This window comes from Paramisgurnus dabryanus, chromosome 6 (genome assembly GCF_030506205.2).
Source record: "Paramisgurnus dabryanus chromosome 6, PD_genome_1.1, whole genome shotgun sequence".
Lineage (NCBI taxonomy): Eukaryota > Metazoa > Chordata > Actinopteri > Cypriniformes > Cobitidae > Paramisgurnus > Paramisgurnus dabryanus.
In genome coordinates, this window is record NC_133342.1 from 34,214,339 (window position 1) to 34,227,227 (window position 12,889).

Sequence of the window (12,889 nt, forward strand, 5' to 3'; positions counted from 1 at the left end):
ATATTCAATTGTGAGCAAATAAGTGAACATCTGAGACTGAGAGTTGTAATATGTTCCCTGGAGCACATTGATGAATTCCCATGTTGTTTTTTAGGGGTGAACTCCTTATCTGTAAAGTTATTGAAAAGAATGTATTTGCATAGGGATTTCCCATAGAGAAATGTTCTGTGATGAATATTCACTTGTGAGCAAATAAGTAAACATCTGAGAGTTGTAATATGTTCCCTGGAGCACATTGATGAATTCCCATCCTTGTATTGAGCGGTGAACCCCCTATCTGTAAAGTTATTGAAAATAATGTATTTGCATGGGGATTTCCCATAGAGAAATGTTCTGTGATGAATATTCATTTGTGAGCAAAAAAGTGAACATCTGAGAGTTGTAATATGTTCCCTGGACCACTTTAATGAATTCCCATCCTTGTATTGAGCGGTGAACCCCCTATCTGTAAAGTTATTGAAAATAATGTATTTGCATAGGGATTTCCTATAGAGAAATGTGATGTGATGAATATTCATTTGTGAGCAAATAAGTGATCATCTTAGAGTTGTAATATGTTCCCTGGAGCACATTGATGAATTCCCATCCTTGTATTGAGCGGTGAACCCCTTATCTGTAAAGTTATTGAAAAGAATGTATTTGCATAGGGATTTCCCATAGAAACATGTGATGTGATGAATATTCATTTGTGAGCAAATAAGTGAACATCTGAGAGTTGTAATATGTTCCCTGGAGCACATTGATGAATTCCCATCCTTGTATTGAGCGGTGAACCCCTTATCTGTAAAGTTATTGAAAATAATGTATTTGCATAGGCATTTCCTATAGAGAAATGTTCTGTGATGAATATTCATTTGTGAGCAAATAAGTGAACATCTGAGAGTTGTAATATGTTCCCTGGAGCACATTGATGAATTCCCATCCTTGTATTGAGCGGTGAACCCCTTATCTGTAAATTTATTGAAAAGAATGTATTTGCATAGGGATTTCCCATAGAGAAATGTGATGTGATGAATATTCATTTGTGAGCAAAAAAGTGAACATCTGAGAGTTGTAATATGTTCCCTGGAGCACATTAATGAATTCCCATCCTTGTATTGAGCGGTGAACCCCTTATCTGTAAAGTTATTGAAAAGAATGTATTTGCATAGGGATTTCCTATAGAGAAATGTTCTGTGATGAATATTCATTTGTGAGCAAAAAAAGTGAACATCTGAGAGTTGTAATATGTTCCCTGGACCACTTTAATGAATTCCCATCCTTGTATTGAGCGGTGAACCCCTTATCTGTAAAGTTATTGAAAATAATGTATTTGTATAGGGATAGAGAAATGTGATGTGATGAATATTCATTTGTGAGCAAATAAGTGATCATCTTAGAGTTGTAATATGTTCCCTGGAGCACATTGATGAATTCCCATCCTTGTATTGAGCTGTGAACCCCTTATCTGTAAAGTTATTGAAAATAATGTATTTGCATAGGGATTTCCCATAGAGAAATGTGATGTGATGAATATTCATTTGTGAGCAAAAAAGTGAACATCTGAGAGTTGTAATATGTTCCCTGGACCACTTTAATGAATTCCCATCCTTGTATTGAGCGGTGAACCCCTTATCTGTAAAGTTATGGGAAAAAATGTAGTTGCATAGGGATTTCCAATAGATAAATGTGCTGTTATAAATTGCACTATAAATAATTGTACATAGAAGAGATATAGTATGTTCTTTAGAGTTCAATAAAGATCATGCATCCCACGTTTAAAAAGCTATTGAACCGTATCATGTGTCATTAAATAAATGCACACTGCATTTCTAGTCAAACTTTACTACAAATAATTCTCAACTACACATCTTAAACATTTTGAAAACTAGTTTGGGTATCATTCACTTCAAATAAACATACAGGTTGATGCCACACGTTTTGCTTGTCTACAATTTTAAGTGTGAACATGATGTTCAGTACCATGGACGGCGACTGTTTTGCAAAATGTCAAAAATCAATACATGCACAAAAAATTATGAAACTGTGACAATTTCTTTTTTTTTTAGAAATACAAGTAATAAAAAAAATTCACCCAAAAATCATAAACAGTAAATTCATAATTTCATTTATTGAGAACACTGTTACATGCTTTAATAATATAACTGCTCTTTACCACACTCACAACCGCAAATTTAGAACTTAATAAAACATCAAAATGTGGCCTGTAGTATTTTCTTGAGGGTCCAGTGAAAATTTCAGGGTTATCAGGCTTCTTCTTTCAAACCTATTGAACAGAAACATACGATTAAGAAAACCAACATAGTGCCTCTTTATTTTGAGACAAACAGAAACATATAAAGAGTTGTAAAATGCAGAGATTATCTTTGTTCTTGAGGTAACACTTGACTTTCCGTCTGGACTGCTTACAAATAACTACTCTTCTACATTTTAATATTTTCCATTCTCTAGGCATTCGACATATCATTGTAATGTAAATGTTCTTGCTAAAAATGTCATTAAACATCATTAGCAGACATAGCAAATCAAGTTGATAGTTTCTGATAGGTCTATATAGGTAATTAAAACGGCTTCAATCATTAAGTGGTCGCACTTAATGAAGAAAAATATCACTTTGTAGACGGTCCCTAGGCTTCTCTCAGCACCCAGTTGGATATTCAACAGACATTCGCAACAAGGTAGGACATTACAACGATACAAGGATATTTTAAGCGATTGTGAAAAATGTAGGTTATAGGCAAGACACTTGGTAATTAGAAATTGCTAAGATTAAACTTCTAGCATGTCTACTAAGAAAGTTATTGACCCCGGAAGTCCGAATGTCTGAATATCAAACCAACTTTACCGCAGTTTGTTTTTCCGGAGATTCTAGCGTGCAGCGGGGGGCGTCATTGTCTGTGTGTATATTTACATACTGTATAAGCTTGTGTTTTCGCCTCCGCCCCCAAAGGGAACAGCGTGACTACTAAATAAGGATAGTTCGCCCAAAAATGAAAATAATGTAATTAATGACTCACCCTTATGTCGTTCTAAACTCGGAAGACCTCCGTTCATCTTCGGAACACAGTTTAAGATGTTTTATCGTTAGATTTAGTCCGAGAGCTTTCCCCTTCATTGTAAATCTATGTATGGTTTCCATGTCCAGAAAGTTAATAAAAACATCATCAAAGTAGTCCATGTGACATCAGTGGGTCAGTAAGATTGTGTTGATGCATCGAAAATACAGTTTGGTCCAAAAATAGGAGAATTACGACTTTATTCAGCATTGTCTTCTCTTCCGGCTCGAGCGTGAAGTCACGTGACTGTAGTGACGCGCTGCCCTGTTCCTCAGACATGTTTGCTAAGTTTTTTTTTTTTTTTTTTTTCAAACTTATAGCCTGCGTCTCCCCAGACTGTAAAGCTCGGGCGCACAAAACAAAAGAAAAATAAAAGAAGCTGGGGCGGAACAAATAACAGTCAGCCGCATCGTACGTCAGCCGCGTCACTGACTTTATGCGACGCTGCAGTCGGATGACGTCAAAATACCGCGAGAGCTCTTCAAGAAATCTTACGCAGTAGTTTAATTTCGACTCGCTCTCGCGGTACTTTGACGTCATATGCATGTCAGTTCTTGCAGCGCAGCATGAGTCCAAACACACAGAAGTTACACAGATATCGTTGTATTCTTCATATAATTGGCTACATGTTTTGTCTATCAATATTTTCCATGAAGTCATTGGCTGATGGAGAAACGAGCGAGCCATTAGGTGTGTTCGACTTCATGCGGCGCTGCGCAGACTGATCGGTGATTGACTTGAAGCAGTGCATTCCGGTAAGTATTTTTGTCCGACTTCAGCTGGCGCTGCAGGCACGTGACTGTGTCATGTGTTTTTTAAGTACCGCGAGAGCGTTTCGAGAGTAGCCGGCTAGATCAGCCGGTGCAGCCTCTCCTGAGGGGCTGCACGGAGTTGTGATGACGTAACAGCTTTACGTGATTGGTCGCCTCACTGAGGACAATGATCACGTGCGTCTCAAGTTTAATCCAACCTTTAGTTCCACTAATAAACATTATAAATTAATGTTTTAAAACAGGGAAAACACGTTATTATGTATAAATATGTTATATTGTGTCGTGTAATAAAATAAAAATGAAAATAACAAACTCTATTGGTATTTTAATAATATAGGCTTGTTTCCCGTTATTTTCGGATATACAGTATAAGCAGCAATTAAAATATTCAATATAAAATGTTTCTGGTTGCAACTTTTTATTAAAAGGTTTTTTTTTATCAAAATCAGCATCTAATTCACTTCATTCGCGATTAATAACAAGGAAACACGGCGCACACGTCACTACGGCAAGCAGCAGGTGTCCGGCTTGACGGCTCCGTCTTCAGTTCCTCCCTCGACTGCAAGCGGCAAACCTCGCCGATCGGTCTGCGCAGCGCCGGATGATCTCGAACACACCTATTGGTAACCTCTCTAAAGGATGTCACGTTTTCGACGGCGCTGTTTGGATGATCTATTATACTACTTCCCTATTTTAAATACAAACTTTGAAGGCGGGTTCATGTGTTTAACGGAGTGTAAGCTCATATACCCTTACATGTTACGATTTAAATAGTCTTCAGATTATATATTATATTGTATTACCAGACATTCATGCGAAATCTGATGTAAACAATCTAAATTTCACGGATTATACGCATTTGTAGACAAATATGGTCATTGGATAATCTGAAACAGACTGGATTCGACTTGTGATCCCCACAAAGGTAAAAGAGTCATGTTTATTTTTGCGGGTTGTCATTTGGTCATAAAATACTACATATGATGCTAGAACATCTCAAAAAGGGTTTTACAGGGGGCATGGCTTAGCTAAATGAGATGTAAATGAGCCCTATTGTCTCCCCCAGCTGAAAAGAAGAGTCCCTTTCGTCTCGATTTTCTCGGTTTGAGTATTTCTGAGTTCCTATATTCAAATGGCCACAACTTCTCAAAATCTTATCAGATTTCCATGTGTTACACATCGTTGGAAAGCTTAGAAACTGCACTTTCAGAATCTGTGAATAACTCAAAATGCCCAGATCCGACTTGTATCACTACTTTCCGTGACTGGTCACATATGCTTAATCTTTGTCTTATTTTATACTGCCACCATGTGGATGGAATTGCTATTGCGTTCTTGTTATTCTAATGCTGAAATCCTGTATTAAAGTCCATTGTTATTATGCTCCCTTCATAGGTTTCACTGTTTACATGTTTTGCAGAAACTTTTGCACCCCATGATCCTCACATCAAGAGAAACAGCCGTTCAATCTCTCTGTGGTCTCGTATCTCCTCTGCTCTCTTCTAATGTAAGTGATGTACACAATCCATCCACAGCATTGAGACGCATAATACAAACAGTTCAGCCATCTAAATTCCTTGTGAATTGTGGTGTTGTTAATGAACTAACAGCACAGTATCTGTCTGATTTCACATATGGAAATGAGGTTTGGCTTCAAACAATAATGTCCGTTTCTCTCTGGCTTTAAGGGTTTGATGGAGATCTGGTCGGATGACAGCTGGAACTGTTGTCATAACCGGAGGAATTCTCGCAACAGTGATACTTCTTTGTATCATTGCAGTGCTTTGTTACTGTAGACTCCAGGTGAATTGCCCTTACAGTACATATATTCTGGGTTAATTTAACCCAACATCAGTATGCTAGCCAAAAACCTGATGCATTAATACCTTTTACTTCTAATACATGTCTTTATCTCAGTATTACTGCTGTAAGAAGAATGATTCTGAAGGGGAGGCGGGTTCAGTCGGAGATCCTCAGCCGCAGTTTGCCTGCAATGCATGCAGTGCTCCAGGGGTGGATGGGGCGGCCGTTACCCCTCTCACCCTGCCGTACGACCCTGCTGCAACGCACAAATACTGCCCCACCTGTTCACCCCACTACCTCCGTGGCATGGATGAGATGCGTAACGGTGGCGAACGCCTGTCTTACATGCCCGCTCATTACGAGAATCATGGCGCTACCGCCCTTGGTCTGGCCGCCATGTACGGCCCCGTGCTGAGCCAGCGGAGTACACCGGACTTTTACACCAACACACGAGCCATCAGCACTGACGTCTGACCCTCACAAACATGGAGGTGGACCCAGGGACGGCACTATGGACCAGGCCTCAACCGGCCACCTGTAAAGCTACTGGAGCAGTGTCTTCTCCACGAAGCCAGGATGCAAAGGACTTACGGGATGGCATTTAAGTCTTTCACATCTGTTTTAGTCTTCCTTATCTTTTTTTTTTTCTCTCTTGCACACCACTTCCTCTTTCTGCTGTACTGGTTTCAAAATAAGAACATTGAGGGCTATATGATGTTTGGGTTTTACTTAGCATTATAATAGGTTAAATGCAAAGACAATATTATAACAGATCAAGCATAAATGACATTTTGAAAGTAGATATTGAAAGGGTCATATATGGGCCATTCTACAGAATTAGTCCAAAGTAAGAGTTAAAAACCTTTTGAAAAAAAATGTCCTCACAAAATTTGGATGTACTTAAATTGTATAATATACCGAGGTACACATTTCTAGTAATTATGCAGTTAATTCTCATATTGTTTTTTCAGAAAGTTTGGGAATATTTTCCTCTCCGCGAATTTGTCACTACCGAAACAGTGATATGTCATTTATTAAGAAGGGTTATATTGACCTATTAAGAGTTTACGTCTACCTTGCTATTTTTAAACATGTTTGTACAGGTCAATCAATAACATTTACATTTTTACAATATTTCAAGTGTAATTTATGGGATTTTTTAATACAATGGATGTTTTGAATACAATATTTCTTTGTAAAAAGCATAAAGTTGATCATACTGATTTCAAAGTTAAAGATTCATTCGTTTAAAGGTCCCATTCTTTCTGTGTTTTTGAAGCTTTGATTGCGTTTACAGTTGGGAATATAACACGTGTTTATGTTTTATGTGTAAAAAAGGCGGTATTTTTCACACAATTTACTTATCTGTATTGCGCTGTTTTCACTGTCCTCAAAACAGGCTGATGTCTTTCTTGTTCTATGAAGTCCCTCCTTCAGAAATACGTTTAGTGCGTTTTGATTCGATAGCAGCTTAGCTTGCCGTTAGCTTAGCTGGCAACTGACGTATTCCTGTGGGCGGAGTTTAGTTAAAAAACTGTTCTAGTGACGTCATTAAAGCAGGAAGTAGAGGGCTGTAGTCAAAATCGGCCGTTCGCTGTAGGCTTTGAAAGGCGAATTTTGTTAAAGAAAATATATCGCCTGGCAGTGAACTTTGAGCTTTATCATTTTACAGGTATTATTTATGATCTTACAGCAACATTACACACTAATTAGGGTTTAAAAAATGTGAACGTGACCTTTAAATACACATTCAATCAAAAACTATCAAAACATCTTAGTTGATAATTCAATATACTTTATTTTTGACAAAACATCCAATGTTTCGTTTCGGTAGTGACAGCACATTTTTAGTAGTGACGAAAACGTGTTTGTGTAGTGACCACAATATTTAGTTTGCCATGGCTTAATCAAACTGTTAACAATGTTGCACATCTGTGTGTGTTTGTGTGTGTTGCATGGTTAGAAAGTTCACACAGTTCTAAACAGTTGTAGCCGCCACATAAAAAAGCCTAAAACTAAATTTTATGGAAAAACACCCAAAAAAATGCAGAGAAAATGTTTGGTAATGACGTTCCGTATAGTTACACACAGATTTTTAGACTTTTAAACACATTTATCTCAAAACAATGGGACATACTCACCATATAGCTACATGAGAGAGGGGGACACAGGAATATATAACAAAATTAGGGGTGTTGTTAAAATCAGTCTCAGCCTATAGACTCAAACATACACTGCCTCGGTAGTGACATGAAAATGCGGGATACGTTTTACAATTTTTTATGATTAAAAAAAATTAAATTCACTTTTTTTTATCAAAAAGATATTTTTTAAAAACAATGGGAAAAACAAGCTAAATATTTTAGTTTTTTAATATCATTTTCACAGGTGGAAATGTAAGGATTAAAGTCCAGACAGTGCACTCCCGAATGAACATACCTAATAAATGATAATTTATATATTATTGTGGGTATTAATAGACAATAAAAGGATCTTAGTAAACATCTAAGATTTAAATACTTAAATGGTTTTTAAATTGGGTTTTTTGGATGTGGGACAGCGGATTGCACCAATTCTGTAGAATGGGCCAGTATTTAAGTATTTCTGTCTTTGTTTATTGTGATAAAGAAGACAAGCATTCCACAGAAATAGTGAATATATATAATAGCTTTTAGTTAGAGAGTGTACATTTTATGTTTCATCTTCTGAATATGCACTATTATATGCAGAATATTTAACTCATTTGAATATGTTTCATATGAATATATGGTATGTGACACTATTAAGTAAAGTTAAAAATGAAACAGATTGAGATTAACTATTTAATTATAATTATTTAAGATAATATATTCCTGATATATGCTGTCTATTCTCTCTTTTGGTTTTATTGTTTATCCATACCATGCTGACTACATATTATGGATTTTTAAATTGTGATATGTATCTACAACATTTAATTGCTGTTATTGATCTAATGTCGTACTGTATAATTTACGATGCAATCCCAATGACTTTATAACTTTTCCAATTTTTGAGATGCACTCAATGATAATATTTCTGGGAGATACTGTTAAAAAAATTATTGAAAACAACATTTGTAAAGATTGTTATGTGATTTAAAAGGAATCGCATTATAAAACGTACAGTAGCCTATATGACCATTTGTCTTTGGAGATTTGTTTATTTAATATTATTGTTCTTATTACCACTGTCTGAAGCACTCTTTGTTAGTTATAAAACGCAGGATGGCACTTCCGTTTTACATGTGAAGAGAAAGAAGTATATAAGTCTAAACATTCAGATAAAGGAGTAGCCTATAGTCCACATATTTCACGTGCTTTTGAATATAAATGATGCATTTATAAATGCCTGTAGACTTTTATATAATTGGTCAATTGTGATCAGAGTACTAAAAAGCTATTTCACCTCTATACAAATACATAAAGATTATTTCAATGATTGAAATGTTTCCTGTCCAGTTTTTTAAACCAGTTGCATTCTTCTTTGTTGTTAATTTATGAAGTATGCTCAGGGCCGCATTAATGCATGGGCTTACCTGGGCTTAAGCCCAGGGCCTCGGGCTGGAAAGGGCCCCGAGATGCCGGAAAAAAATAACAACCGCATTTTATAAAAAGTTGATACTCCCTTTAAAATTATGCTTAATCGCTTTGCTTTGAATGTCCGTGCGTGAATGCAGTTCCTGCGCAAGAAAATCTCTCACTTAATGTAGGCTACCCTGCAATCATTAGTGAGCTTTTTAAAATTTCTGTCTGAACAACCCGTTCTCATCAATATGCGTAGCATTTCTGATGAACAAAGACGAAACTGAGGACGCGTTTTTATCTTAATATGAAAGACAACGTGTAAACATTCATTAAATAATTCCTCGTAACATTTTAAAGCCAAGATGTACAGAACAGCACACAGGAAAATCCCCAGTGTTAAATTAACTCTACCAGTGTTAAATCAACACTATTTGGTGTTTATATAATCCACACCAAGATCGGTGTTAAAAAAGACTGGTGTTAAAAATATAACTCTGAATCAGTGTTAAAGTTAATGAGATAATGAAGTGATGATTAAGACATTAATGGTGAACACCTGCTGGTCATTCAAATCAATTACATTTTGGACATTTTCCTGTCTCTAAATTTTTATTTTGATGACTCGTTTTCTGGAGAAAATACTAAAATAATAAAGACAAATTATTAAATGTAATAGATGAATACTGTTGGGTGTATGCCTCCAAAAGCTGCAATCTTTCACGTTTGCCTCTCTATCAGCATCTCTGTTTGAAAAATAAAATGATAACTTGCAGAGTTATTTTCTAAATGGATAAGTTTGACTTCTACACAGCTGTCAGAACAAAATACAAGTGCTCAACTATTCCAGTATCCACACGCGTGATTTAGTACACAAATCTTCTTTCTGATGTGATATCTCACAAGTCAAATAGACATTTATCACAAAATGTATCACATTAAATGTTAAGTTTGTGTTTGTTATGAGTTCATTTGAAGTCACCATTACTGTGATTAGTGTTTCCTTTAGTTAGGCATTTGTCCCTTGACCTTCACTGATCTAACTCTCCTCTGATAGCAATAGCAACAATGTTTTATTAAGACCACTTGTTTGTTGCTTCATGTAGAGGGAAAACCTTCCAGATCTTCTCAGTTTATTTTTATTATATTCTACTCTACAAATCATTGAAACATTTGATCACAAATTTATTATGAAGAAACATGCATATAAAAAACTCTATGCAAATTACATTGAATGAGACTGCTGTAATGCTTTAGGTTATTGTTGTTGTTTGCTTAAGAGATACTTCATGATTTCTGATACAAATCTCAACAATGGTGACAGTTAATGGTAAGAAAGTTGCAAAATTTTTGTCATGTTGCAATGCATGATGGGATTTATCAATGAGTTTTCTACAATCCTGGTACCCAGCATGCATTGCGGCATGAAGCTTTGTTGTTGTTTGTCACCATGATTGTGTTTTATAGGCTGATTGTTGAAGTCTCAGTGTTTCTGACTTACACCACAGATTAGATTTGGGAAAACAATATTTAACTCTTCAGGGTATGTGGACTTTTACAGCACTATTGGATTTCATGGGAGCCTCACAGGGTTGGCAGAACATAAATTAAAAACTTATATTCAGTGATTACTTTTTTATGATATCATTGAATCCCAAAACTTGTACTTTCATAATAATAAACTTAAACAGTTAAAGACTTCAGTTCTCTCATCTTCCTCTGCTTTAACAGATGTGTTTTATAAACACACTGCCACAATTAACAGAAGAAAACTTACACTAAACTTTAAGACCCAAGTACCCAACTAAAGGAAACACTAATCGGAGCAATGGTGACTTACTTTATTAACCAGATTTACAGCAGTTCTTTAGAAGTTAAACCTATCATCCATGTAACTCTGCAAGCAAGTTGTAATTTTAGTTTTCAAACAGAGATGATGATAGTGTTCATTTAACTATGGTGATTTCATCTATTGCATTTCATAATTTGGCTTTCTTCCTGATTTTAGTATTACTTTCTCCAGAAAAAGAGTCAACAAAATAAAAATTTTAAGACAGGAACAATTCCAAAATTGAGTTGATTTGACACGGAATGACCAGCAGGTGTTTACTATTAATGACTCAATCACTTCATTATCTTATTAACTTTAACACTGATTTAGTGTTTTTTTAACACCAATCTTGGTGTGGATTATATAAACACCGAGCAGTGTTAATTTAACACTGGGAATTTTGCTGTGCACCCAAAGATATTACACAAAACATTTTTGATAACTAAATCTAATAAATAACAAATTAGATTCTGCCTCGGAAGCCACGACTAAGTTCAGCGATCTTATTTCATTTTGAGATTTAGCGTGGCAAGAAAATAAAAGACGAGAAATTACATATAATTTGTTACTGTAAATTATAAAAAAACAAGCTTTATATACAATTCCTTAAACGGTTCATTTATAACAAGAAAACACTGAAATTAATAATTTCATAGACACTATATATGCTTTATTATTTTGCACAGAAATATCTGATTGCTTACTTTCACTTTGATCATCTCTGTATTCACTTGAAACATCTGATGTTTCTTATAACATTTGTTTCAGGAATCTCTTTTCAATCATTTGAAAGTTAACACCGACCATATTATTAAATCACAAGAGAGACAATTGTGTCAGATTCGGTAGAGATATTCGGTGTCATCACCGAAAAAAAACCGACTTACCTGTTTTGTACCTCAACTTTTGACAAGTTAAGCAACCTTTTTAAATACATTTTAAAACTTATACTTGTCGAAAAAAATCTGTTTTTTGATGTTTAGTTTGATGAATGCCTAAATATGATCACGCAGAACACCTAGCTCTTCGGCTTAATTTAATGTGACAGCATGCAGCAGCGTAACATCGACACAACGGAAAGCAATCCAAAACTTACAGAACTTAAATTAGATCAGAATTTACCTTTATAATTAATAAAAAATAAAAACAAAATGAAGTCGGAATCAATAAGGTGCAGAACATGGGTGCAAAATGCCTAAATGCGCAGGGGAATAAAACACAAGCCACAAATAGTTTAATCAGATAACACTAAATAATCTATAAATTAAATAAAAACAAAGAAATATTAAAATAAACTTTAAAATAACGAAAGTATAGATGTCTTTTAAATTGCAGAAACAAAGAGACTTTGCAATGGTTTCTGGATATGGACGTGTAGCCCTGTCATGGGATATAGGCAATTAACAGACTTTAAAAATATTTATTGAAAGCTACTTTTTCACATATTATTTACTTAGTATTATCATAATAGGCTGTATATTTTTTATGTTGGGAGAAAGCTGTTATATGTGAAATCAGATAATGTGCACTCTTATACAGCCAAAATTAAATGATCCTCATTTTATAACACATCTGCGACGATTCGACTGTGCAGTAGTCGAATCAGGCTTCTCCTGTCAAAGCATCGAATCTTAGACTATTCGGGTCACCTCTAGCTAGGACTATGTGCATATGTTATGCAGTGATATTTGTGTATATTGTGAGCATTCTGATATGGTTTTAATATTTTGTTATTGCATTTTTTCCAGCAAAATAAAAGCCTGACAACTTGCACTTAGTGCCCTGCTAAAAAAACAGCATACCAGCAAGACCAGTATATGTTGTGTTTTGGTGCTGGTTTGCTACTGAACACCAGCTAAACCAGCATTAGCACCAGCATTAGCA

At 35.4% G+C, this 12,889-nt stretch overlaps 2 protein-coding genes across 16 annotated transcripts in view; both read left to right on the forward strand.

Moving 5' to 3' along the window:
• The window catches only part of fam163aa (family with sequence similarity 163 member Aa), a 43,356-nt gene extending 35,384 nt beyond the window's left edge, over window positions 1-7,972 (forward strand). Inside the window, exons 2-4 of the mRNA XM_065277204.1 lie at window positions 5,250-5,336; window positions 5,518-5,632; window positions 5,747-7,972. Coding sequence (XP_065133276.1) covers window positions 5,540-5,632; window positions 5,747-6,106 — 453 coding nt within the window. The 5' untranslated portion in view covers window positions 5,250-5,336; window positions 5,518-5,539 and the 3' untranslated portion in view covers window positions 6,107-7,972. The remainder of the gene's footprint in view (window positions 1-5,249; window positions 5,337-5,517; window positions 5,633-5,746) is intronic.
• The window catches only part of LOC135767353 (NLR family CARD domain-containing protein 3-like), a 205,292-nt gene that overhangs the window by 22,111 nt on the left and 170,292 nt on the right, over window positions 1-12,889 (forward strand). The gene's annotated exons all lie outside the window — the stretch shown is intronic.